This window comes from Cyclopterus lumpus, chromosome 10 (genome assembly GCF_009769545.1).
Source record: "Cyclopterus lumpus isolate fCycLum1 chromosome 10, fCycLum1.pri, whole genome shotgun sequence".
Taxonomy (NCBI): domain Eukaryota; kingdom Metazoa; phylum Chordata; class Actinopteri; order Perciformes; family Cyclopteridae; genus Cyclopterus; species Cyclopterus lumpus.
The window spans coordinates 16,846,673-16,872,342 of record NC_046975.1 but is presented as its reverse complement, the minus strand read 5'-3'; the positions used below and the strand labels follow the sequence as shown (position 1 = coordinate 16,872,342).

The window sequence follows — 25,670 nt, the reverse complement described above, 5'->3', positions numbered from 1 at the left end:
TCCCAAAAGAATCTTGAATATAAATGTAGACACATTTTCCTTTGATGAATAATTTTCTTATTATCCGCCAGTAAAAACAGGAGGAGCCTGCCTTGTATGTAGATATGACATGTACGCTGAATCTCAGTGCCTCTAGTCATATCCATAGTCTTCATGCATGCTCAGCAGCTGTGATGCATTAATGTGCAGCATGCTTAGTATGCACTATAAGCTCTGGAAAGACTACCTGTCAGTGGTGAAGTGTTCCTTAATGGATGAGGAGTTGATATACATTTCCAACGACATGTGCATACAGCAGCGAATGCATTTCTACACAATATTCAGCTGAAGGTAAAGGTTAATGCCCATGGCAGGCAGGTAAACAGGTAATTTGTCGCGTTTCCAGACAGGTTCTGCTCCACAAAGGTAAAATACATAAACAACTGACCTGGGCTGATTTGGAGTGAAATTTAAAAAAATGAGAGTAAATGTTCGGGAGCTGGTACTTCTGTTGAATAATGGGAAGGCAGAGTTTTCTGATTAGAGCATCCCATTTGAATTAAACAATTGTGAGTTGGCTCGTTGATGCTACTACGCCATGTCAATGTTTCTGCAAAGTGCAGTTTTGCTGAAATGTAACTATTATCTATTATCAACTGTCACACTGGGCATTTAACTCGTGCCTGTTTTCAGTATCTTGATAATGAGTACTATCTTGCGCATCATCTGCCCAATGTACTTTGGGTTTAGTTCTAATATATTCAACATGATGAGGTGTGGTATAACCTGCCACTGGCCATGTATTTTACATGGCAATCTCCTCCCTTTCCGCTATTGTTTCTATCTATTTTGCAAGGGCACTGTCGCTGCATACTTTGCTTAGCCCAAGATGATTGTGATTGGTTTAAAGAAATACAAACAAGTCATAGTGCTTTTCCCCCGATACCAGAATGCTAATGGTTGTCACCATACCTGTCTTTAGTGCTGACACACGTCTGGCGATGTGAGACCATGATAAACGTTACCTGCTGAACATCAGCATGTTAGCATTGCCATTGACATTTATGCTTGAATAGCCTCACAGCCAGTCAGTTATTTCATTTCCATTATCTCACAAGAAAGACATGACACAATGTTTTCTTAAAATAAGATTTTTAATATTACTTATTATCATAAAGATATATTTACACACTTTACAGAAATAGAAAATAAAAACACAAAGCTACGCATGAAAGGAAAAAATAAAATAAGTACTCCAAGAGCTAAAGCTTATCTTTTATAAATTAGAAACCAAAAGTTCAAATATGTACACAGTATTTCAACCATTTCTGATACACTTGTTTTATTTATTTATTTATGTCATTTATTTTTGCCCAGTTCAACATCAAAACAGAGACAGGGACTGTACATTTGGCCTGGTGAGTAATATGAGCACACACCATAAACAGAATCTAAGTTTCAGGAGTAATACATTTTCCTTTAAAATGGTATCTGCTTGAGATCTAGTAACACTGTTGCGATGGTGTGTAAGCCTACAGACTGCATCTTGCCCCAGATTGTTGTGAATGTAGCTGATCTTGGACACAGTGGTTACATAGATGGAGAATGTGTCGTAATCAAGGCAGGAGGGGCCTGTGCTATTCTGGGTGTAGGAAGTCTCATTTTGAGGCTCCAAGATAATGACAGATCTTAGTCATTTCCCAATGGAGATAAAATCTAGTTATCCTCTGGATTGCCCAGTCGGTGGAAATGTGTGAATCCATTGGATTGAATATCAGCCACTTGATCTTGCAGACACCCACTCTGAAGGCCAACATGATACAGTTTGATGGGCTTAGAGATTCACAAAGTAAAATCATGGAATGTGTTGCTTGCCAACTCTGTTTCTATTTCCACAATGAGTGAAATGTTTGAGTTTGTCATTTTAAAGTAATTTTAGAATTACGTCTTTAGGATAAAAAAACAACAACTTAAAACCTTGTGTTTATCGTGTTGTGTGGGTGTTGTGTCTATCGCTATCGGTAAACAGAGATCAACGGCTAAGCTAATGTTGCAACCTGCTGCTAGCTTATTCTCTTCTCCACCAGTAACACACATCTATCTATCTGCTCATCCCCTCTTCTTACACACTCCCAGCCAAATGCATTTAGACAAAAAGAACTAAATACAAAGGGGCAAGTTCTTAGAACAAACATTTTTCTACCAGGAAAACATGCTAACAAGTGCATAGGAACATTACTCAGGCCTTGTGATGGTCACAGAGAAGAGGAACTGGAGAGGAAACATTGAGAGGATAGGAATCGTTTCTCTTGTGTAAGCCTTGCTGGAAAAGCCCATTAAGGAAAATGGTTTTGCTCTCCAAGCATAATGTATTGGTTTACCATTTCAGTTTGAGCCTGGACGTGCTTGTCCTTCCACACCACAAGGCCCATTAACCTGATGTGCAGGGGAGGGCTGTGGGCTGTGATCTACAAGAAAAGAATGCCTGAAAGCTTTCATGTGTCCATGACATATTGTGCTGCAGACTACTTTTCTATTTTGTTACATCCACAAAAGATACAGTTTTTCACACTGTATTCAAAAAGTAAGCTTTGGACAACCAGCTAGACAAGAATCAGACAACAAAATTGTCACAGTACACTGAAAACCATTCCATACCAAGAGACTCTCGTTTTCAGGGTGTATTTTTCCAGCAGCATAATGGAATTGCAAAAGTGCAGCCTTGCGAACCCACATAGAGAAGTCTCGGAGCAAAGCCACGTCTATTTGTTGGGACTAGTTGACACTGGAGGCTTTGGATCAATGGAATTTTTGGCTTTTGATTTTTGGGATTCAACTGATAACCAGACCAAGATTAAAAAGAGTATTACATAAACATTGGTTTGCTCTGGTCTCTGAAAGGGCAGCATGGCTGGTGCAGATGGTGTGGATACATTCATGAAGAACAGTGCGGATACAGATGTTGCTCGGCTCCATAACAATAATTTCTGAGATGGGGAAATATTGATTTGAACCCCTTGTCATGACCCAGTCTACTTCCAGCATCCAAACTCCAACGGCTTTGAACTTCCATCCCCAGCTCATATCTTCCTACTATCTTCCCCAATAATACATGAGACATCCTCAGCAAAGCTGTCTCACTCCCAAGGAGCATTAATGAAATCTACATCTCTGTCTGAGAGGGTATGAAAAAATAATGGTGGAACTGAAATTATTACTCTCCACAGTGCCCTAGGATTTAATACATTTTTAATCAAGGTGATCTTGGCTGGGTGGATTACCACTGTGATTTTAGATGCCCTCTTAATAAAAGCTTCTCATGCTGGGACTGAGAAGACTCCACTTTTGATTATAATATTTGCATGAGACATGGCGAGAGGGGAAAGGTATTGGGAATCTAGGTTAACCTGCCAGTTGCTTATGTGGTGAAATATGTGTGTTTGCTGATTGAATCGCAGTGGATTGAAATCAGATTTTCACCTAAAATCCGAATGAAAAACAACTACTTGGAAGTTGCTTTGCACACCTAAAACCCAATAAACGATAGCAAGGTGGCTGCTCTACAGGTTACAGTCCTAATATGTTACATGGTTACACACTGAATCAGCAGGGGTTTGAGGATTGGAAAAGGGGGAAGGGTGTGGTTTCAGTCTTAGCCAATTTAACAATGAGCTCAGACTAAGTGGCCCCGGCCAGCCTTGGGGAGATCCATCTGAGAAAGATTAACTCCAGGATTTAATGAGCATAATGATCAAAGCCACGACCACCTGTGCTGTGGTAGGGTCGACTAGAAAGGCAACTGTACCCAACATAATGTAGGGAGAGGATCATGACTAGAAACGACTGAATCTGGATACATGGCTATATAGGTGAATACATAGAGGGAGAGTAAGGAAATATATGAAAATATGCTCATATAAGATTTAAATGTACTGTTTGTTTTTTGTTAAATAAATGCACAAAATAGACTGCTCTACTACAAGCCTCTATCACAGCACCCTGAGAAAAAGAAATAAACCTACTTAAACACAGAAATAAACATAAACAGTAATATATTCCAGTACGATGGAAAGGCATAGCATTTCGTTAGTGAAAGATTTCGGTCAAAGGGTCAAACCAACCTTTGCTGAATATTAAAACAGCCAGAGCACTAGTGGTAGGCTGATTATGGTGGCATATTAACTGAGCTGATATTTGCTTATTTGTTGTCTTTTTTTTGGTCTAATTTAACTGTCCTCATCACTAACATTGTCTCACAGGGGATTTCTGTTTGCAAAAATTGTAAATGCATAATGTGTCAGTGTATCAAGACTTTAAACAGAGGTAATGTGTTTCTCCCTAACCTTTCAGTCCTTCGTTCCTGGCAGCATTGTGGATAAGGTTATTATTTGGCACTTCATTAAAAGGCAAGGCAGCCTGTCGGTGGAGCAGACCGCCTCTGCCAGTTAACAGTCGTGTAGAGCAGCTGCGCAGGGCAGCATTGTGGTGAGAAGGCTGGGGATTGGGGACAGGATTGGGATTGGGATTTGGGGTCAAAGGGCTCATCCAAGGTGGGACATGTTACAGTAACCTTGAGCGCGTCAGGAAAACCCCCAAGGTGTTAATGAGTTCAGAACCACCAAAATAGCTTTGGATTAAGGAATCTCTTAAATTAAGGAATTATTCTGTCACTTAAGTATATTGTTTTGACAAAATGTGCTCTCTTTTCAGTCAAACTTAACTTTGCATGTGGACGTACTGTCACTCTTACAAAGCACCATTATTAATGATTATTAAGCGATGGATATAATGCCATTCAAAGTACTTCCTCTTCCATTTTAAACACTTTGAATTCCTTTTCGCTGCAGACATCCAGAGTATCATAATTGAACTTGATATTGGTTATTGTCAACTATTAAAACTGACACTGCCCTTCCACACAGTCCCCCTCGGAAAGCCATTAAATAGCTACACAGCGATGAAATCAGCGGTAGCTGCAGTAACCTTGGGTCTGAGAGATGGGACTACCACACCGTGCACACCGCGGGGAAGTGACAGATGTTTTAAGACTTAGATTATTTTGACCGGGCTCCTTCTCCACCACATGTCATGCAAAGTGTGTGAGACACTCAGGGAGATCGCTATGATTGGGCTCTATTAAGCAAATTATATGAAAAAAAAAAAAAAACACTTGGGAGAAGACAGAGATAGATAAGTAGTGAGGGAGTGAGAGTAAGAGAAAGAGAGAGACAGAGAAATAGAGTCTGATAGCTCGGGCTCCACACCCCCCCACCCCCTTTCCCTGCCCCCAATTCCTCCAAGAGCTGAGGGTGAGCGGCTTGTCCTGATTTTTTGTGGACAGAGTTGCTTGAAGAACCAGCAGGTGCTATGGACATCACTCTTCAGGCCGGGCAAACGTAGGCCCTTCGTTGCAAGGCCCCCCAAGGCAAAGGAAGAGCATAGAAATCAGAACCTTTGGGAGGGCGCTCAAAGCAGTGTCTGCAAAACAGGAAAATCACAGAAAAAGTGCCATCAGCATTTGTTTTTTGTTTGTTTCCTAAAAATCATTTCATGAGTCCTGCAGACATTTCAATTTCCTCTGCAATACAATGCCCCTTAGGGAGTTTCTATCAGAGCTTTCACTGTATTATGCCCTATGTTATCTTGCACCAGCTAGAAAGCAGCGAAGAAAATCCCTTCATGGTCTTTGACAGAAAAAAAGAGCTGCAGGTAGTAAGAAAAACAATTGTATATCTCGCCCGAAAAAACACAAGCACAACATTATATTACGCTTCGGGCACTGGCTCACTCCTTAACAATGAGGAAATCTTTTATCTTCCCTCGCCTTTTATCTCCCCAAGTTCTGTCAGCATCTAGTAGTGAAGTCAGCTTTGTCGCATGACAACAAGGTTCATTCATTGATAAGAGCCTGCTCTTGTTTCAAGATGGCATATTTCCGTGGTCATGTAATGCCCAGAGAACTGAAGAATCTTTCTAATCTTCATGGAGTTGTTGTTTGTTGTCTTTCTTTGTGCTTTTGGTTTCACGGTATGATCTCAGTGCAGCAGTCCCTTGAAGTCACTCGGCTTTTACAGAGTGAGTGTATGGGACAAGTTGCAGACCGGATCTACATTGTTTTGAGGAAAGACTCATTCACTCAGGATCTCAAGGGGTTTTCATAAATTGCCTGGGGCTTTAAATCTGTAATATCCTGTCGTATTTTAGATCGCCACTGGCATGGCTTAGATCTCAAAGTCGTAATGGCACGTTTGTATCTGAGTCTACTCAAATGCTCAAAGAGGATAACCCGGGTCGCCATCTTTCTCACAGTCGCTCACATCTGGAATGTGTAATTTGCCTCAGGTATCTTAGGGAATAATAGATGAGCTGCTTTCGACACTGAAATGGGGGATGTCGCTAACTAGCACAGAGTTGGTGGGTGAACACTCAACTCAGTCATTGTGCAGTAGTTGAGTTGAGGCTAATCACAACCGATCCACATGCGATTCTGCCTCAGAGTCTCACTAGCCCTCAGCTGGATGCCTTCATTGAACTCTAGCTTTGATCAAACCAAGTGCATCTCCAGCTGTTTCCAGAGGGTTTTTTTCTCCCATCATCATTTTTTCCCATCATCAGCTCAAACTGAAGAAGAAAGCAGGACACATGAGGATTAACAGTCATAGAAATAGAAAAGGAATAGAACGGACATTCCGTGTTTGGACCGCTGTAGTGGGCCACTTATTTACGTATGAACTCAGCGGTCCAATGTCTGCTCTACTCCTATTCTATTTCTATGAACACAGCCTTTCAGAGCTGTTGGAATGCTGCTGGCCGGGTTGATGCCAGACAACACTTAAGTCAGAATAAATCATACTGATGCATTAAGAACAAACTGGGACTGAAAGTGTGAAGAAGTTTAACTCCTTGGATTGTTTACTCATCGGTAGTAGCCACTGTTAATGGACAGCCTAATTCCCATTGTGCTCAGGTTTGGGTAAATTGGCATGGTATTTGAACAAACCTTTGAAATAGGTGAACTATGAACTCAGCAAGAATAAGAGAAGCCGGAGTGGGAAGCTAACAAAAAAGGGAAATCTTCAGCGTGTTGTGGTTAAGGGGGTGTTTGTAAAGGAAGCATTGTGACTCACTGAGCCGTTCACTTTCACAGAGCTTCACAACTTCCTGAAGCTCCTTGTATTTTGTGGCCAGCAATCTGGCACTGACCATTTAAAGCTCTCACCGCTCAACTCGCAGAGAGGATTCTCACATTTTATTGGCAGACCGAGGAAAGTTGGAGGACTCATGTTGCCCTTCAAGGGCAGTCTGCCCTGGCCAGGTCCTTACTCACTGTTTTCACCTTTGTGCTGAGCCTTTACAGTCACGTATTGAAAGCAGGAGTCATTTCAAAAGAAGTCTAACCTTTTCAAAAATACAAAAAACAATAATGATAAAAAATTTGCTTTAGATTGTAAAACTTCTTGGACTATGTTAAAGAAAAGAGCTCCAAAATGTATAGCTTTGATCCCTTTTTCCTTAAACTGATTAACCATGCCTTGACACTCTCTGGCTGCAGCCTTCTCTCAATACGGCTCAAATTAATGGCGACCCTCTGCAGGTCAGTGTTGTATGGTCGGCACCTCCTGCAGAGATATTGTATTTTGTTGAGTTTCCCTGTATCTCACAGCATCTGGAAGAGACAAGTGAATGGGTCCTGCACTTGCTAATGCAGGCACATACTTGTACTGCTGTTGCTTTATATTTACAGAGATGGGCTAACATTAGCAAGTAAAAAGAGGATATTAATCTGTATATATTGTAATTTTGATCATCTTGTTTCATTATTGGTAGTATGTTTTAGTTTCTCAATGAAGCTTGATCTGTTTTAATAGAAAAACTGAGTTCAGAAAATAAAATAAAACTATGAAGTAAAATATTGTCTCTGATTTGGGATGAAAGAGTTTTCACACAAAGACTTGTTTTACTTGACAGCAAGTTAAACATTCCCTCACAAGAAAAGCGGTGCTGCTGGGAAACCCAACTCTTCAAAGTGTTATCTTTGGAAAAAGGGGTTTAATTTATGGAATCAGCTGGAGAGAAAAGAGTTATGCTGGCTGAAGTGACTCAAAGGTTAAGTTTCTAAGTATAACTGTCCCATATTAGGAAATAAATGACGTAAGCTTAAAAACCTCTGCCGTACTACAAAGGCATGCAAGCTGGTAGGCAAAAGTTAAATAATCTGTTAAGACATGCACTTATTGTCAGTGCCAACAATAACATCCTTGTGTTGGACGTGAGTCTGGCTGTTTTTTTTCCAGGGTTCCTGTAAGAGTTGGAGTTTCCCATTCGACAACAGATTCTGCCAAAAACAAAATCCTCTTAAAAAAGATTCCTCTTAAAAATTGCAATATGAAACTATGTTTCCTCTTTAGTCAGCAGATATGATTTAATATATCGGGAAGTGCTTTTGCTTATTTACGATTGAGAAACAAGTATCTCTGACAGAAAGTTGGTCCGATGCTGCAGAGATGTGCAGATACTTTGTCATGAGAATCCACTTCAACTGTGTGATACTGACCGTTTTATCACAGGTTTGATGGTGCGCAAACAAAAACAAACAAGTGTCTTTTGACTTGACGGCTATAAACTTTACCTTGCTCTAGAACGGCATGGGCCCCTTGTGGGAAAGACGTGGCCGTGGGCGTCTCCTCTTCCAGCCGGCTGGTCTGTGGGTCTGACCGCCCCGCGCAGGGTTTTGCTGGACCATTTTTCTCACCGTTTTCTCTTCGAGCTCTCTGCCATGCTGCGTGGAGGCCATGGGACCTGGAGGACACACATAGAGGAGAGACCAATTAGATGACCTCTCCATGTATTTCACAGCCTCTTCTCACCCAGAGTATCACATTTTGATTATCCATCAGTGCCTTCGGAAAATTTGAAGCCAAATCCAAAGAGGTATCACAGTGGTAATGGATGATGAAACAAGAGACATGTATAGATAAGTGTGTGGCGAGTTTGTGTGTGGGCCTCTTCAAGCCCACCCAGCACTGTAGTTCATCAAGTCAGCATTGTGGAACCGAACCACGGCAGATAGACGAGAAACCCAAACGTGTCTCATGTCTCTGTCACTCTCCCTCAAGATTACAAACACCGCGCAGCACCAGATCTGGTGGAGGTGCTTCCTGTCGTAGTGTTTGAACCAAGATTAGAGATGAGTTTAATAGCGCCGTGTTTGTGTGAGAATGTGTGTGAATGTCCTTGGTGTGTGTGAGGACATGTGTGTTTGAGAGCAATCCCAGATGTTCTCAGTCACCTCTCAATAAGTGTGGCCTGATCCCCTTAAGCCCCTCTTTTCCAAATGGTTTGGTCCACCTTAAGTGTCTCTATGACCTTTTAACCTATTATAAACTGAAAGACCCCTCTTGGAGATTCAAAGATTTTATCAGAATGTTTTGCAGTAATATCTTTATTTGTAATGGGATATTTAACGTGGGTGATCTTTCACACTTCAGCCAGATATAAGGTCCAATAAAATGTGAGTAAAAGCAGAGCAGGAGTTTTTATTTGGACCTGTTAAAGTGTTTAAACATCTTAGTGGCGAGTCATTGTACGCAGTACATAAACAGTGATGCATTTTTAATTTGAATGAACAATTAAATATACACAAACTTTTATTTATCTCATAAAGAATGTAAGTTAATTCAGCTGTGCAGATTAGTGATTCTGCAGTTGATTTCTGTAGGAGGACTCAACAAAGGCCAAACTATCCTGATCTGATCCTGATCCACTTCTTCCAAATGCCAGAGCTCAAGTTTGTAATGTAGACTTTTTGTGAAACATCTCTCAAGACCAAGCCTAGATATCCCTGATGAGATTATAAGGTTCTTTTTTCAATTAGTTTAACAGGGAAAATATTTTGCAGTGCACACCTTTAAAATGATTATTAAGTGCTATAAAGCCCTGTACATGTCTAAGAGTTCTCCAGAACTACACTAACCCTTTTCCTCAAAAGTAACTACAAATCCCCATTGGGTATTTCCAGTCAAAAAGCTGATTGACATCACTCACATGGGGTCATGACATTCCTGTCACTTCTCCTCAGAGACACTGGCACCAATTTTAGAATTCCCAAGAGAATGACCTTCCTCTGGTTTACGAGGGCTCCGGTGAGGACACAGCTTGAGATAAGTCAGCCAGTCGACTGCAGGGGTTTTAGAAAAGCAGAAAGTATACTGAGGACAGCAGTTGAGCTGCTTACAAAAGCCATGCTGATGCTAGCTTCCCTGGTTCCTTAAGATTGTTTTTCATCAGTTAGTGTCTACGTTGTGACAGAGGGGCAATACTTCAGACTGTTAGCTGAACAGGGCAACAAGTTAAAAACTGGCTACCTTAAAAACCCTCAGACTTCTCTAATAGCCAAGATCCACTTGTTTGAATGGAAGACAGCTTTCTTCAAGAGCAGATTTCAAAGCACCATTAGGAGGAAGGCAGAGTGTCTCTGCCGCATCCCTTAATTAGTGACCTTCAGCTATGGCATATTGAAGACCTTTTTAAAAGAACAACTCTCCACAGAAAAAGAGGAAAAGTGTTTCTAGCCTTCAGTCTTAAATAGTGGAGACTTCAGGTCTGAGCTAGACTGCTTGTTGAATGTTTTCAAAGTATATCCCTGAAAGGCCAGACATCTCAAGTTCCACATCCATGCTAATCTTCTTCCACAAGCACGTTACACACTTTATTTGTGTGTGAACAGTGGGATAATTCATTTGCAGCGGGGAAATTCTCTGTTGCATATTTCCGCATCTAAAGCCCATCTTTGCCCCTTGGAGCACTAATCTGCACATTATCCTTTTGTTATTGTTCCAGATACACTGTGAATGAGGGACGTTGACACATTCTGAAGGCTTTCAGCTCATTTCTTTCAAATCCAGGGGGTTGAATGTGAATACACTCTGTGTTTGAGTATTATGGGGGGCCATGCTTCTTCTCACCCCTGAAACACAGCATTTAGACGCAGAACACACAGAAACAAGGTCTTTGCTATTTGAGGTGTCGATATCCTATATAACTAGTTTGTACATTGTTTCATACAAATATGTCTGCAGCTGTTTCACATTGATCAAACCGGGATAACGGTGCACACGTGTGGTCAGAATCTCCTCGAAGACAATCATGGTGTTGCACTCAGTTGTACACATAAGAATGTATTTTTTGAGAGAGAGAAGTTCAAATGCATGAGGTGATTGTGATTATCAAATTGGCGGTTATGGAAAGTTGCATAACCTGTCAGATGCAAACCCTGAAAATGTGCGGGGATTTCAGACAATTTGACCATTCAACAAGCACTTCGGTGAACACATAGTGACACCGTAAATGTCTCACAGTGATACCTGCAGTAAATACAATGCTACGCCCAACGGCAGCTGGTGTTTGAGCGATGGCTAGTTTAAGAGGTGCTGCAAAGACATGCATGGAGTCACACTCAGTCGCTATGCAAACACACACACACACACACACACACACACTGCAATGCAAAATGGTAAAGTAATTATACCTCTGCTCACACAACTCATCCGCTGTTCCTCTCACAGGGTGGCTCAGCCTGTCACAACCCTGGTCCATAATGAGACAATTTAGATGTCTCCTGCCATACCAAGCTGTCAGCCACTGCTCGACACTGTGGTTGGAAGGGAGAACATCTTGTGAGTCTCCTGACAAATCTCAACCAATGCAATCTGGCTACAGGATAGAAAAGTGTAATGAAAGCTGCTAAAAATAAGCCGGGCCCCAGTGATAGCACTGGCAGTATAGATTAACTTTTGCAGCCTGTAGGGAAAGCATCTCTGTGTGACAGATATGACATACAGCAACAGCTAGTGTTGTATCTCCTAGAGGAACTCATATAGATTGAATGTGACAGCATCTGTTGCATAAGGGTAAGACCTTTTGATTGTTTTCATGGCAGGTTTATCATTGGTTAATGCATATTTCATCTGTACAAACAAAGATATCTCTGCTATCTTATTGCTCTGAAATTGGTTCAAGTCTCTATAGTATCCCATTTGATCTTTTCTCATGAGAGATTCATGTTTATGTTCAGCTGGTAAAACAAAAAAATAACCGGATAACATATGTCTTACAAAAATAAGTGTCTTATCTCTACTCCTTGTGACCTTAGAGCCCTGCTTTTGCACTATTTCCAACAAATCTCAACACTTCTCCCCCCACTTGGTAATTCCCTAATTAAAGTTTAATAAAAAGAGAATTTCAGGAATGCCTGGTTATTGCTACTACTGCTACTGCCTCCTCAAAAAGGAGAGGGTAGAAGAGGAGAGATAGAAAGAAGTGGTCAGGCAGAGAAGAGAATAGTTGACAGTGTCACAAACTGGCCAGTCTCCAGACTAATGATGAATGGCTGGTTGGCTGCCCCCTGATTCCCCGTCCTAGTTTCACCACCACCTCCTTAGGTGATATCTGTTATGTTTTGTTTTTCAAATGGCCGGCTCTCCGTCTTATTACAGCCCAGCGAATGGAATACTGACAGCTTAACCCTATTGATGCTGAAAAGAGTCCATCAGTGGAGCCTGGAGAGATATACATCTTCCAGCACTTGTCCATCCAGTCAGAGTAGAGACATGTCTGTCCTCTGGTTTAGTGCCAAGTTCATCAACTGCCCTCATGGCTGGCAAGAGCAAACTGTATATCACAGATCTGTGTGTCAATGCAGGAACACAGACAGCATCGCAAATGGGCTAGAGCTGCTTATTAATGGTTGTAAAGCTGATTTGTGTGTATCGACTGCCAAAACCACCGCATAACAAATGTCTGCACTTGTGAATGCAGCCACAGCATAATGTTTTTCCTGCAATTATGACACAAGAGATTAAACTATACCAGCCTGTGAATCTTAACTGGAGCAACATGGTGTCATGGTTTAGAAACTGTTGCCTCAAATGTAAACATGCACAGTCAACCATGGCCACCTAAATGTAGTCCTTGTGTCACGGCAAAGTGGTTTTGCTGTCCTCTTGAATCTTATCTGTGTGTTTACTCGTCTTGCTCATCACTCACAGTCACGCTGATTATGAATCAATTGCGTGCAATCTCATTGATCCGTTTGCTCGGTTGACTGAGCGTCTCAAAAATATTTAATCTCTCCTCTGTTTCTTGACTGTCCCTAAATCCCTTGTCTGACACCTCTGCGCTATGAATCTTGCTCACTGTAGTTTACAGATGTATCTTGATGTGTAAACAACTCGGAGACTGGGAATGGGTCGGTACTCAAATGAAGTGAGAGGAGAGGAGTTAAATCCAAGTGCCCACAGTGGGATTAACTTCATATTTTGGCATCAAAAACCTCATAAAGCTGGATGAGTAGTTTCTTACACAGGTGACTGGGATGGGTTTAGGCTTGTGAGCGTCATTGTTTGACAGATGGTTGGTAGGTTCACCACTTTGGTGGAGAACCTAATGTATAAAAAAAGATTGTATGGATTGACATGAGATTTTGTTCAGACATTCATGTTCCCCAGAGGATGAATTTATTGACACACTGACTTTTCCTCTAGCATCTCTAGCACTGTTGACTTTTGTCATTTTGACATTTAGCACAGATCTCCGTGCTAGGCTATTGATACCTCTACCATCCTCAGCTGTACTTTGTTATTCAGTGTCAATTAGCACATGTTAGCATGTAGGGATGGCGATTTTGAATTTTCTTTCTGACCGACGACTTTAACCAAACAGTAACTGTTCCCCGGCAAGATCAGGGTCTTGCATCCCGTGGTGCTGTGGTTAAAGTGCCTGACAAGCCGCCCAGCTGTAACGTATGTTGAATGAGAGTAGGCAGCCACGATGTTGCGTGCATTGTGGTGGACCCATGCAGCTACTTTCCCAGTAAGTCTCCAACCCATCAATTTGTTTAGCTGCCGGGTGGTCAGCTCCGTGTCTGCCTGGCGGACTCTGTCAGGGTTTCCGCCAGTGTATTGCAAGCCCGGTCTAACGTTAGTTAATGTCTGGTCAAGAGGAAAGTGCAGTGTGTGTTTGTACAGGTTATTTGAATGAATGCTATAATTCCTCAAGACCCAAGTGATGTGTCTTGCTTGCCAGCGACCTGCTAATTAACGTTATGGGGTTTGCCCTGTAGATCAGCGATTCTCCTTTAAATGACAAGCCACTCCTATGAGTATTTCTTTTTAATATTTCTTTTAACTGTTTAACTGATAGTATTAATCTGTTTTTATTGTAGGTTGAAGGTTAATTATTAACATCCCTTTTTGCATGCTATATGAAGATGGTGAGCGTGATGGACATTACACTTGCTAAACATCCGCATGTTGGCATTGTCATTGTGAGCTTGTTAGCATGCTGATGTAAGCATTTATCTCAAAGAATGGCGGCATACTCCTCTATCTGAACTGAATCTGAGACCCAATTAAAGCTTGCCCTCTTTTCTCAGTTACATGTCATATTGAAATACCACACACAGTATTAATACTGAAGCCTACTCTGACAATATTTCCATTTCTATTGCCAAATCAAACAAAGGACTTGCACAGTATGATAAAGACAACAGCATTATTTGTGTCAATATGGGAAGTAGTTGTAGCTCATTATGTGTGAGGGTAATCCTTATGGGTAACAGAGCAATATTTGTGTTAGTGGGAGAGAAGAAGAATAAATACCCTGGTGTGTGTAGTCATGGTTATTACCATGACGTTGGAGGAGCATGCCTGCTGTCTCCATCGCGTGCCTCCTTCATTCACTAAAAGTAGCTTTACCTAATCAATCCCTCTATAGCATGCCATTACCACAGACATTCAAACCCACACAGCCAGACAGAGACATGTCATGGGAAGAAACGCTTCCAACTGCATAAGCACATTAGGGGATCAGGATTATTTAGCCATGGATGAGATGTGTTAATTGTGCCACATTCAAGCCAAACATTCCCTTAACCTCAAATAAGCCCCAGCACTGCTGTAGCATCAGACTGGGGATTTGCTCGTTGCCTGATAGCCTCCCCACTCATTCATCCCGCACATATGGAATGGTGCCTAACTAAGGAGGCAGTCCCTTGTTGTTCTGTTTTCACATTTAGTGTCGGAAATGCTGCTTATCGCATGCCTACCAGTAAGTCTGGTCCTTGGCAGAAACTGGTACCAATTGCTTTCCGACTTTCAGACCACGTTACCATGGCAGCCACCATGAAAGGCGCTCAGTTTGGAGCAAAAAGAATGACATTGTCAGCTGAAATCGACCAGGTTCTTAATTTACAGATTTCACTGCACACGGTCTGAATCCCTGATTAGCCCTCTGACTGTGACTGTGATGTTTTTAACCTCCTCTGTGGGCCATCGCACTCGGCCTCTGAGTGTTCCTCTCAGGGGGGCTTTGTTTTGGTCGTGAGCACTTTCTTTTATTTCTGTCGGGGACTGTTTGATATGCAGCATTGTTGGATTGTGATAATGTTTGGCTTGTGGCTGAGTTGAAGGCTGGCTTTGTCTCTACAAACTCCAGTGAAGAAAACCAAAGTGCATGAAAAGTTGCTCCCATTACTGCAGCTTTTAAACTTAACCCCTCGTCCACCCTGCTTTGAAAACATCCCCCACTCTCTCTGAAGGTTCAGGACAAATGAAAAACTAACTGTGCAGACCTCTTGCTTCTGGCTTTCTGCAGATGTCCCACCCATTTATATGTACTCCTGAATTAGAGAGTGTATGAAATGATGAGGTGTGAGACTGCATGCTCCGCTATGATCAGAGCGCTGTGAGTTCAAAGGCCCGACAGCAGCATTGAGCCAGCTAATAAAGCCACTGACTCCCCTTACCACTTGACTGCCTGATGGTTTATTCACAATCCCACTTCTGTAGAAGGGGTGAATTTGTGGCTACCAGGTTACTGCAGGTTGGAGAAGACTGAATATGAGCAATCAGAGAAGCAAACATAAAATAACTCCAAGGAGACATTTCTCCTCACAACGTTCCTCGAAGAATGGCAACACTGAGGACACGAGAAGTAGAGATGCTGGTGTAGCTGTTTCCGTTCACAGCAGCGGGCTGAATCTTTTGCGCATGGCAGGTACAGCAGGTAGGTAAGGATACCAACCGTTGCCCTAATCTCTAGAGATTGCATGTCAAGGGCAAAGTGATCCTCCAACCATCCGTTTCCATGGGCACGCTAATCAGATGTGTAACACAGCCCCCTCCCTCTCCTGTGTCATCACTCCCCCCCATGCTGTGAACCTGCGTGCCATCTCCCATTTTTAATGTGGGAGAAAGAGAGAGACAGAAAGAGGGAGAGAAACGTCACTGCGCAGGGTTCACTGCAGCTCTTAAAGCCTGAGGGGACCACCGGTGCTCCCTATAGCATATACAGTGCTATTAAAGGGAAATAGCAGCAACATTGCATCAGACTGCGTTACTTCTCAACCATCGAAAGAATACAAAAAATGGCTCTGACACTTAAAGCTTCACTGGAACGACTAACTCAACAAAAGATTTCCCTATTTGAGATATTGATATATTTTGGGATTTGGCAAATAAATGCAACATTACATGTAGGAGAACAAAAGGATGTGTGCATTAAGCTGTGTTCCACTATGCTTTCCCTCATCAGGAACTCATTTTCTCAGTATGTAATGACATTTCCTGAGAATTATTCATTTTGACATTAGAATTTTCTAAAACTATAACACAAAAATACCAAATCAACATTAGAGACCTCTAATAGTTGTGCTTTAGTTGAATTATAGAATAAATGAATTAGGAATGATTAAAAATAAGCAAGTAAGCTCAAATATAAACAATAGCATTGAGATAAAAATGTCTATAATAAGATAGACACACGCTAAGGTGCATCATTCATTATATATGTAAATGTTTGATGTTTGAAATTCCCATTAATTCTTGCTGTTTGGATGTTACGCCTATTTTAATTATGTCACACATATTAAGTGAGGAAAATAAAATGTATGAGGATTTTCACTGGACAGGTTCAGCTGATCTGTGCTGCAGGTGAACTAAAGTGTTTATTGTGGTTTTCATCGACTGTTAGGATGATGTAGTTGCATATTTATGAATTCTTTATATTGTTTTGCTCTTCAGTTTCTACAAACATCTGTTCATGTTCAAGGGGCCCTGAGAGAACGGCGGCCTCCCCTGAACATTGTTTGAGACAGAGGGACACAGCGAGGGGCCCTGTCTGTCTGTGGGGAGAGATCCACGCTATCAGTCAGTGGCAGATCATTGGATTGACCAACATTTAAGCATGGACCTGTATGTGAAATAATCTCCATGGGAAAGTAACATTTGTGATCAAAGACAGAGCGATTGTGATGAATAATGCATGATTTCATAAATGAATGATTTCTGTGTTGTCACATAAGGGCCCCAGTTCTGTGGAAGATGGAAGAGATCTTACATTCTCAAGCATTTCATTGAGAGGTGAGAACATGAGGGGCATGGCAGTTTGAAAGCAGATGAGGTGCACCACAACATCCTATAAGTCTCTAAGAATAAAGGGAACACGCACATTCTGTTGCCTAAGGCTTGGAGTTTACACAGATCCCAGTGGGGGCTTCATTAAATGAACTCAAAATCTACTAAGTCCCTCTACACCATCCATTGCCCCAATCCGCTCAGCCATCTTCCCAGCAATGGATTCTCTTCTCTGACTTATAGAACCGCCTAACAACAGCCAGGTGGGGAGCACTTTTAGCCATATAAAATCTCTCTGATCCATGATGGCGCCTATAGAGGATTGACGTTAATGGTGACAATACCCCAAACCATATTTATTTAATTCTCCGAAGTAATTCCATTCTACTCCTACGTAATGTTTTAGCTGCAGTTAGTATGAATTGCTACGAATAATGACATATCTAAAGCAATACACATAAGTCATATTTTTCTATTCTGGGTTCCTACAAATTGAGTAATTAAAGCACCTGCATTCCTAAACACCGCAATATTTATTCTGCGGCCTGGCAGCCTCTTAATAAAAATGTCCACTCAGATCTTGATCAGGAATCTGATCTGCGGGAACTACCGCTATAAATGTAACACTTAATGTTTAAAAAGAGAGTCATAAATCACTTTAATATTGGTCACTGGTGGAAAACACAGCAGATTTTGAAAATATCTGGCTCTAATTAAGTTGTAAGGAACGCCCCGGGCCTGAGGATAAGGTCTGGTGATCACATGAGGTCTGGTTAACACAGGACCCCCTTCCACACCCCCTCCACCCCAAACCTCCAGGTTGTGCCCTCCAAACTCAAAGGGGGGTCTGGACTTCAACAGAGGTGTACATAAGGAATCAGAATGGAGTCAGAATTTAATTTAATTTAGCATATTCAGCTGAAGAGGACTCAATAATAAGTAAAAAACATGTTTTTTTTCTGGAGCTGATGAAAGTAAGGAGTGAGCCATCTCGCTTCCTTCTCCTCTCTGTTGACAGTTGCACATGCACAGTACAGATCAGTACACTATAGGGGAAAATCTCGGCGGGTAAAGACAAAGTTCAAGAGCTAAAGAGCATGCGGGCATTTAAATAATCCTGCAAACAGGAGTTTAGTTGGGTGGCGTTGGAGGATGTGGATCTAATGATCTAAATCTATAGTAAACATGACAATTTACTTTGTTCTTTGTTGTTATTGGATAACCGCTATTGAATAGGGGGAAGTAAAAATTTACTCTGGGCAAGTAGATTTCTAAAAAGAATATTAATAATGATAATAATAATAATAATAATAATAATACATTTGATTTGTATAACTCAAGGCACTTTACATTGTATAGACAAACGATACATCAACAACAATATAGAGAAGCGATATGGCGACAGTGAGAAACAAAATAAAAACATAATGAACTAGCGTCACAATATTAATGTTGAGCCCGGCAATAAGTGTCATTATTCGACATATGAATTTAAAAGACGGACTCGATCCCCAGCTGTGAGTTTTCAGATGTAGCCATGACTTCTTGCTCCATGGAAAGCTGACATAACCTCTCAGCTCCCAGATAGCCTCTCTTCCTGTCTGCCCTTATTTTTCTGTCCCTTGGCCTCTCTTTTATTCCCCTTTTTGCTTTTTTCCCCCTTCACTGCATTTGCTCTCAAGGGAAGATCTAAGTGAGTAGATGTATTCATTCAAAAGGTTCTGAATTACATTACAGCAGCCCAGCAGTCACATATGCCAAAGTCTTCAACAGCTAAACTCTCCGGGGAGTGTTAGCCCAAAGGTTAGCCTTATATCCCTACCAAATGAGTTATGATTTTTCGCTAAATCTCTTCCTTAACTCCCACCCACTCCAGAGCATTTGTGAGTGTCATTCACCAAGCTCATGTTGGTGATATTATACAGATGTATAGCGGTTTATCACCTTTAAAAAAGAAAAAACTTACAAACGGCTACACTGAGTTGCATTTTATGAGCCCTATAGGGGTGGGTACTATGGATACAGTCTTTTATCGCTGTTCGTATATCATGAAATCAAAATATGTTATTGAAAAATTGTTAATAGATAGAATTACTCCACAAGCCAACGTTTTGAGCTAATCAGACTATTTCAATAGATAAAGTACCTCATCACAAAGAGTCCTTCTTGCAACACTGACTGCGGTGTTTTAACGGCAACAGAATGGGAAGAACTAGAAAACCTTGTTGAGCGTTGCTGCATTATTCCTAGACAGCTACCCCCACTGCTAACCTTCTAGTGGAATTCTTTAAACAGCATAACGTTGCTGCTTTTGCTGTGTTACTCATTAGTTTGTTAACAAGCAAAGAAAAATACAAACATAGCATACTTTTTAGTAGATTGTATTAGTGTTAATATTGAATATTATTCAAATGTGTTTGTAGAGATTTCTGTAGAACTTTTCATCAAGTGGGAACTTCACAATATAATTCCTCCCTGGCTGAAAAATATTATATAATAATATATTGTCCGATGCCCACCCTTAAACCCAAGCATGGATATTCCTGTGTGGATAACAACAAGCTCTAATGCTGCTATTTAAGAGGCCAAACAAGAGACAAAGTAACAAGAAGATAACAAATCCCTCTTTACTCACATCCCGAACACAACTCATGGAATGTTTAGTGTCTGTGTCTGCATGTGTGTGTGTGTGTGTGCGTGTGTGTGTGTGTGTGTGTGTGTGTGTGTGTGTGTGTGTGTGTGTGTGTGTGTGTGTGTGCGTGCTGTCTGCAGCAGATAAACTACACTGATGCTGAAGACTGCTGGCTCTATTTCCACATAATACTGCATGAAGAGGAAATCCAGGTTCCTCATGAAATGGATTTCCTCTGACACTGTGTGTGTGTGTGTGTGTGTGTGTGCGTGTGTGTGTGTGCGTGTGTGTGTGCGTGTGACATAAACCCAGCTGGTGCTCACAAGCTCCTGTGCCTCTAAAAAGAAAAAGAAAAGGAAAAGGCTCTGTGATTCTCCATAATCCCCAATAACCTTTCCACCGCTCCCCCATTGACACAAATGTTTGCCCACTGTTATTATGTTATTCTTGGACATCTGGAACAGTTTAGCTGCTTTTGTTCTCTCCACGACCACCATAATCACGTCCACAGGCACAATCACCTTCTTTACATTAGAAAACCTGGGATTATGATTTAAAACTTCCTGGTTTTGGTTGGTTTGAATCTATATATGTTGTTAACTAAATGATTACACCCTGCTTGGTGGCGTTTTGTGCTCTTAATGAGTGGCTGCATGCAAAAACACTGCTCTTTCGGGCTGTACTTTGACCCGTAACACTTGGTTGAGCATGTGAGCGAGGGGAGCTACAGTACAGTATGCATGCATGACGGTGCCACAGAGCAGCCAGCCCCAACAATACATCAACGTTTAATATGGAATAATAGCACTGTTGACAGCTCCCATAAAATTGCCCCCACTTCCAAGCAAACAATTTCTCTGCCAGATAATGGCTCTGATCTAGGCCTCGTGCCCCGCTCACACTCACAACTGGCTTACCTGTTCAACCCAGGCCACACAATTACCTTTATCTGTGTGTGTGTGTGTGTGTGTGTGTGTGTGTGTGTGTGTGTGTGTGTGTGCTATATGTGCGTGTCTGAGCCAGCTGCTATTGTTTTTATCCTGCGCATCCCTCAGTGAATATTGGCAGGGTGTTTCCATGGCAGATAAAAATTAAGCTTTGATATCTTTTAAGAGGCTGTGACAGACACAATAATGTGTTGAGACTGTTTATAAACCAGTTTTAAGAGTTACACAGGGAGGTAGAGTGATCGGCCTCAGGATGAATTATGGATACCACATTTCTAAAGCTGGAGCCCACTCCTGAGCCAGAGTGCTTTTCAAGGATGGGTAATTGAAGTGTGCTGCTAAAGGATGCTAATATTACATTGAGAAGGCCACAGCAGCTCTTTTAGTGTACTGAATGAATATTGTAAGTAGCATTAGATTGTTGAGTTGAATTGCCTGTTGCACTAGGACTTCTTGCTAATATGCAACTACATCCATAAATACAATCATGCACACTTCCTCACCCTGCAGCAGTGAGATTCTGGTCTATATTCATTGCTTCCTGCACACACACACATGCTGTCTCTGTCTCACTCTCTGTGCATCCCTCTCCTCTTTCTCAGACACACATGTCCACACACAGATGCCTGAGAGAGAGAGAGAGAGAAAGCCCAATGAACTGGAAAAGCATTTGTCTCAAGATGAAAGGCTTCACACCCACTGCCTACATGCAGAGCCTCTTCCGACACCTTCCCGCGACAGCGCATACTGTAGCAGAGGCTTGTGCTACGCAGACACACTCCAGCTAGCATCCCTCCCCACACCCATCAACGCCGCAACACAGTTGCATCCCCTCCTCTCTTTCAGTCCCTTTCTCTCTCTTCCTCTATGTCAATGGAGCTCTGATACTACAGTAGCAGCCAGGGAACAGAGAGGCACATGAGTTGAACAACGTTGAGATGGATAAGCTCCCATGAAAGCCCGAGGCACAGCAGCATTGTTTTCCCTGTCGCTGGTGTAGCACGGTGGGCTCTCAGGCGTGGAACATGCTTAGCCACATGCAGGGCGTGAAAAACGACACTGACCATGATGCTAGATAATTGCTTACCATTTACTCATGTGCTGAAAGCCTCAGACAAAAATAGCATGTCGCTGTAACAAATGTGCTGGGAAGCATGGGAACCGTGAGTGCTGTGGCCATGGATCGATACACAAAGTGGACAGCATCTAACAAGCATAAAGTCTACAGAGCATCTTTCTACTAGTCTATTCAGCACCTAGCAACATAGAGCCGATACAGCATTGTACAGTACTATTCCGAGACCAATATCTTCTCAAGATGTAGTGTATACAGCATCTTATACTCGTAATCTATGCTACATCTTCTCTTTATTGCATGCAGCATCTTCCACACCGATTACTTATAAACACAGTGTTGTCTTCTAAACCACTGTAGTTGGTAGGTAGGTGATAATCCCAAGAATGGTCTAGACATTTACACAGGCCTAACTGTTGTTTTTTCACACCACAATGTTACCTGCATCACATCTGCAGACTCTTCATTGGTCTCCAAACTAAAACCTCCCGGCCACATTTCTCCGAACTCATTTAGCCCCATGAATAATCAGAGATGAATATGCCCTGCCCTTGTATAATTGTCCCAAGTCAGTGTTTTTGTTCCAAATATTAGACAGTAGATCCATAGTGGAATTGATATTTAGTCCAACAATGGCTCCAGAGATAGAGCAGCACTTTACGGAAATTTACTGTGACAAGGCATCAAGACTGAGCCCCTCAGGAGACGATCCATGCATCTGGGATCTGTGTTGCCCTCATCGATGCGTACAACAATTACAGTCCTCATTATCATCACCACAGGAGGCACGCATGCATATATAGGTGCTGTGTTGCCCTGCTGCACAATCACAGTCATGTAATAATCATCCAGCACTAGGGTCAGATGGAATACATCAAGCCATACATTAATCTGATTCACTCCACCTTACAGAACATGTGCCATGCATTTCATAACAGCCATAACAGTCACCCATACATCCAGCAATGTCTATCGCTCAGGCATAGCTCCACACATCAATGTCCATCAACAAAAACCTCTTAATATTTCATCTCCAAGTCTTAGAAGCTTACATCAAGGTGAGGCAGGGAGGAAAATGATCAATTTAAGCTAGAAACCACATTCAAGTTTACCATAAAAGCCATGGCAGTACAATAGCAGACAGTATAACCACTGCAGTGCAGTACTGTATACAGCCAGGTGCTGATATTCCTGCCTTTTAGAGCCCACACAAGGCTAACTATGCTGGGTAACTGATCAACTACAGATGCCTGCATGAGCAAAAGGCAAACAGAAAGAGAAATAGAAAGCAGAGTGAGACGACCGGCGACGAGGCTGGCCGCTCCTGTACTCACCAGCACTGGCAGAACACAGCAGAGACACCAAGAGCACAATCACCAGCGTCAGGATCTTCACATTCATTTCTGCACTCCCCTCTGGCTCTCCGCTAGTCACTCGCTGATATACTGTAGTGGTGTGTGTGTGTGTTTTTGTGTGTGTGTGTGTGTGTGTGTGTGTGGATGGGAGGGAGAGAGAGAGAGGGAGAGGGAGAGGGGGAGAGAGAGAGAGAGAGAGCAGCTGAGCAAGAAAGAGAAAGAGACTGTTTGCTCCCCTGTGTGTGTGTGTGTGTGTGTGTGTGCTGTGTGTGTGTGTGTGTGTGTGTGTGTGTGTGTGTGTGTGTGTGTGTGTAAGAAGTGACTGTGTCAATTCGTGGGAATATGTGTGTGTGTGTGTGTGTGTGTGTGTGGTGGCTCCCTGACTGTGCCTGTGTATTTGTCTAAATGCGTATTTGTATATCAATGTGTGACAGCGCCACTCCAAGAATGAAGGCACGTCTTTATCTGAGCTCTCCCACGGAGGTGAATGTGTGTGTTTCTTCTTTTCCTCTGTCAGAAAAACGGCAGCATGAGACAAGTTCAGTGGAGCTGTGAATGTGCTGGAAGTCAGCTTGCAGGTCTGTCTGCCGGCATGTGTGTCCCTCCGTGTGTGTGTGTATGAGTCTAGTTGGTCATGTGGCTTATGTATCATTGACTCTGTGGGTCAAGGAAAAGCCCCCCTAACCCCACCATCATCCACCCTCTCCACCCCTTTTCCACAAACATGAGAGTGCACGCAGCTGAGGAAAGAGGAGGAGAGCGGTAGCAAAGGGAGGGATTGAAAAGGGGGGGAGTTGGGAGGTGAAGGGTGGGGGGTGCATGCAGGTTTATGATAATACCCAAACAGATGCTCTCGTTGAAAACTCTTTGAATTGCGACCACGGCAGATTGCCAGGAATCCAGGAATCAAAATACCAGCTTATTAGGGGAAGTAGATGAAAGAAGGGAAGGTGTGAGATGAGGTTCATGCTTTCCTGCTTTTGTATCTATGCCAGCTGTATAGACCTTTCTTCTGCACACTATTCTTTACCCTCAGTGGTGCTGACGGTATGGCTCAAATAATTTGCGCTGTTTGAAGTTAGTGTCCGTGACACTGGGAGTAACCGCAGGAAAAAACTTATCAGACTCGGCTTGATCACATTGCTCCCACTATTTGTTCTCCTGCCCCTGAAGTAATTTGTTTTATTTTGTTACACTGATTTATTCTTCCCACAAACAAAAGCCGCAAGAAAACCACCACCCTGCAATGGCTATAAAATGGTTCAATTCTTTTTTCTATTTGTTTATCACACAATCAACAGGAAAGGTTGTATTTCTTGCTGTGAATTGTGAGAACTGTAAGCAAGCACTAGAAGTATAAGACATTTTCTTATCGTGTTTAGTCAATGCGAGAAGTTTCTACATCCCCTATTGAGAACAGTATCATTCGGGTAGGACCATCAATTTTGTATGTTTGTGTACAGAATATGTAAAAGAAACACTGAACGTCATTTTATATTCAGCCTTGATACAATAAGTCTGCAGATCTGGTCCAACAACACTGAAGAAATTGGTCAGTGGTAGTAAAATACTAGAAATATCCTAATCTATCAATTTAATAAACTTACAACACGTTTTCTTTATTTTCATGAAATACTCTTGGTGTGACTTTAGTTCACTTTGGGCTCATAGATCTGGGTCCCCTAAAGGCTGAAGTGACACATGATGGATGGACCGCAGCCTTTGGTCACAACCTCCATACACAACCCCCCACCATAGTCTTCAACACAACCCCCTTTTTTATGTGTTGTCACTAAACAGTCACTTTAGTGGTGTAGACCTGAGAAGAGGGGCCCTGTGACCCTCGACTCAGCAGCTCCGGCTTCACACAGCCCGCCCATTGTCTCCCTAGGGCCCCAGGTCCCAGAGGGCAACATGTCTGTGCCACCCACTTGAGATACAACAACAAGAGCACCTTCCATTTTTACATGCAGCACTTGAAGCCTTCACTCTATGTGAAGAAATCCCCTCACCTCAGGGGTGGCCAAGCCCCCGGGGGCTAAAGATGCTTATCCAAGCTTGTCCTTTTTTTAGCTGAAAGATAATTTGCCCAAGTGCCTTTTAAAGAATCTGTTCACAACATTTTCTCTAAGGTGCTCACTGATCACTGACAGAAATCATGACCGATTCTTTCTAATTGTACATAATGAGAGACAATGGGGATTATAGCACCATTACCAGCCCATTTAGTAGGCAGCAGTAGTTAAAAGTAATTCAGAATTCAATCTAATT

General features: G+C 42.2%; 1 protein-coding gene across 1 annotated transcript; it reads right to left on the bottom strand.

The window, feature by feature from the left end:
* Positions 1-1,114: 1,114 nt before the first annotated feature.
* apln (apelin) lies at positions 1,115-23,629 on the bottom strand. The gene is made up of 3 exons (XM_034543639.1): positions 23,379-23,629; positions 8,609-8,778; positions 1,115-5,457 (listed from the first exon to the last, which is right to left on the bottom strand). The coding sequence occupies exons 1-2, from the start codon at positions 23,443-23,445 to the stop codon at positions 8,615-8,617; spliced, it is 231 nt and encodes a 76-aa protein (XP_034399530.1). The 5' UTR covers positions 23,446-23,629; the 3' UTR covers positions 1,115-5,457; positions 8,609-8,614.
* Between the last annotated feature and the right edge of the window lie 2,041 nt (positions 23,630-25,670).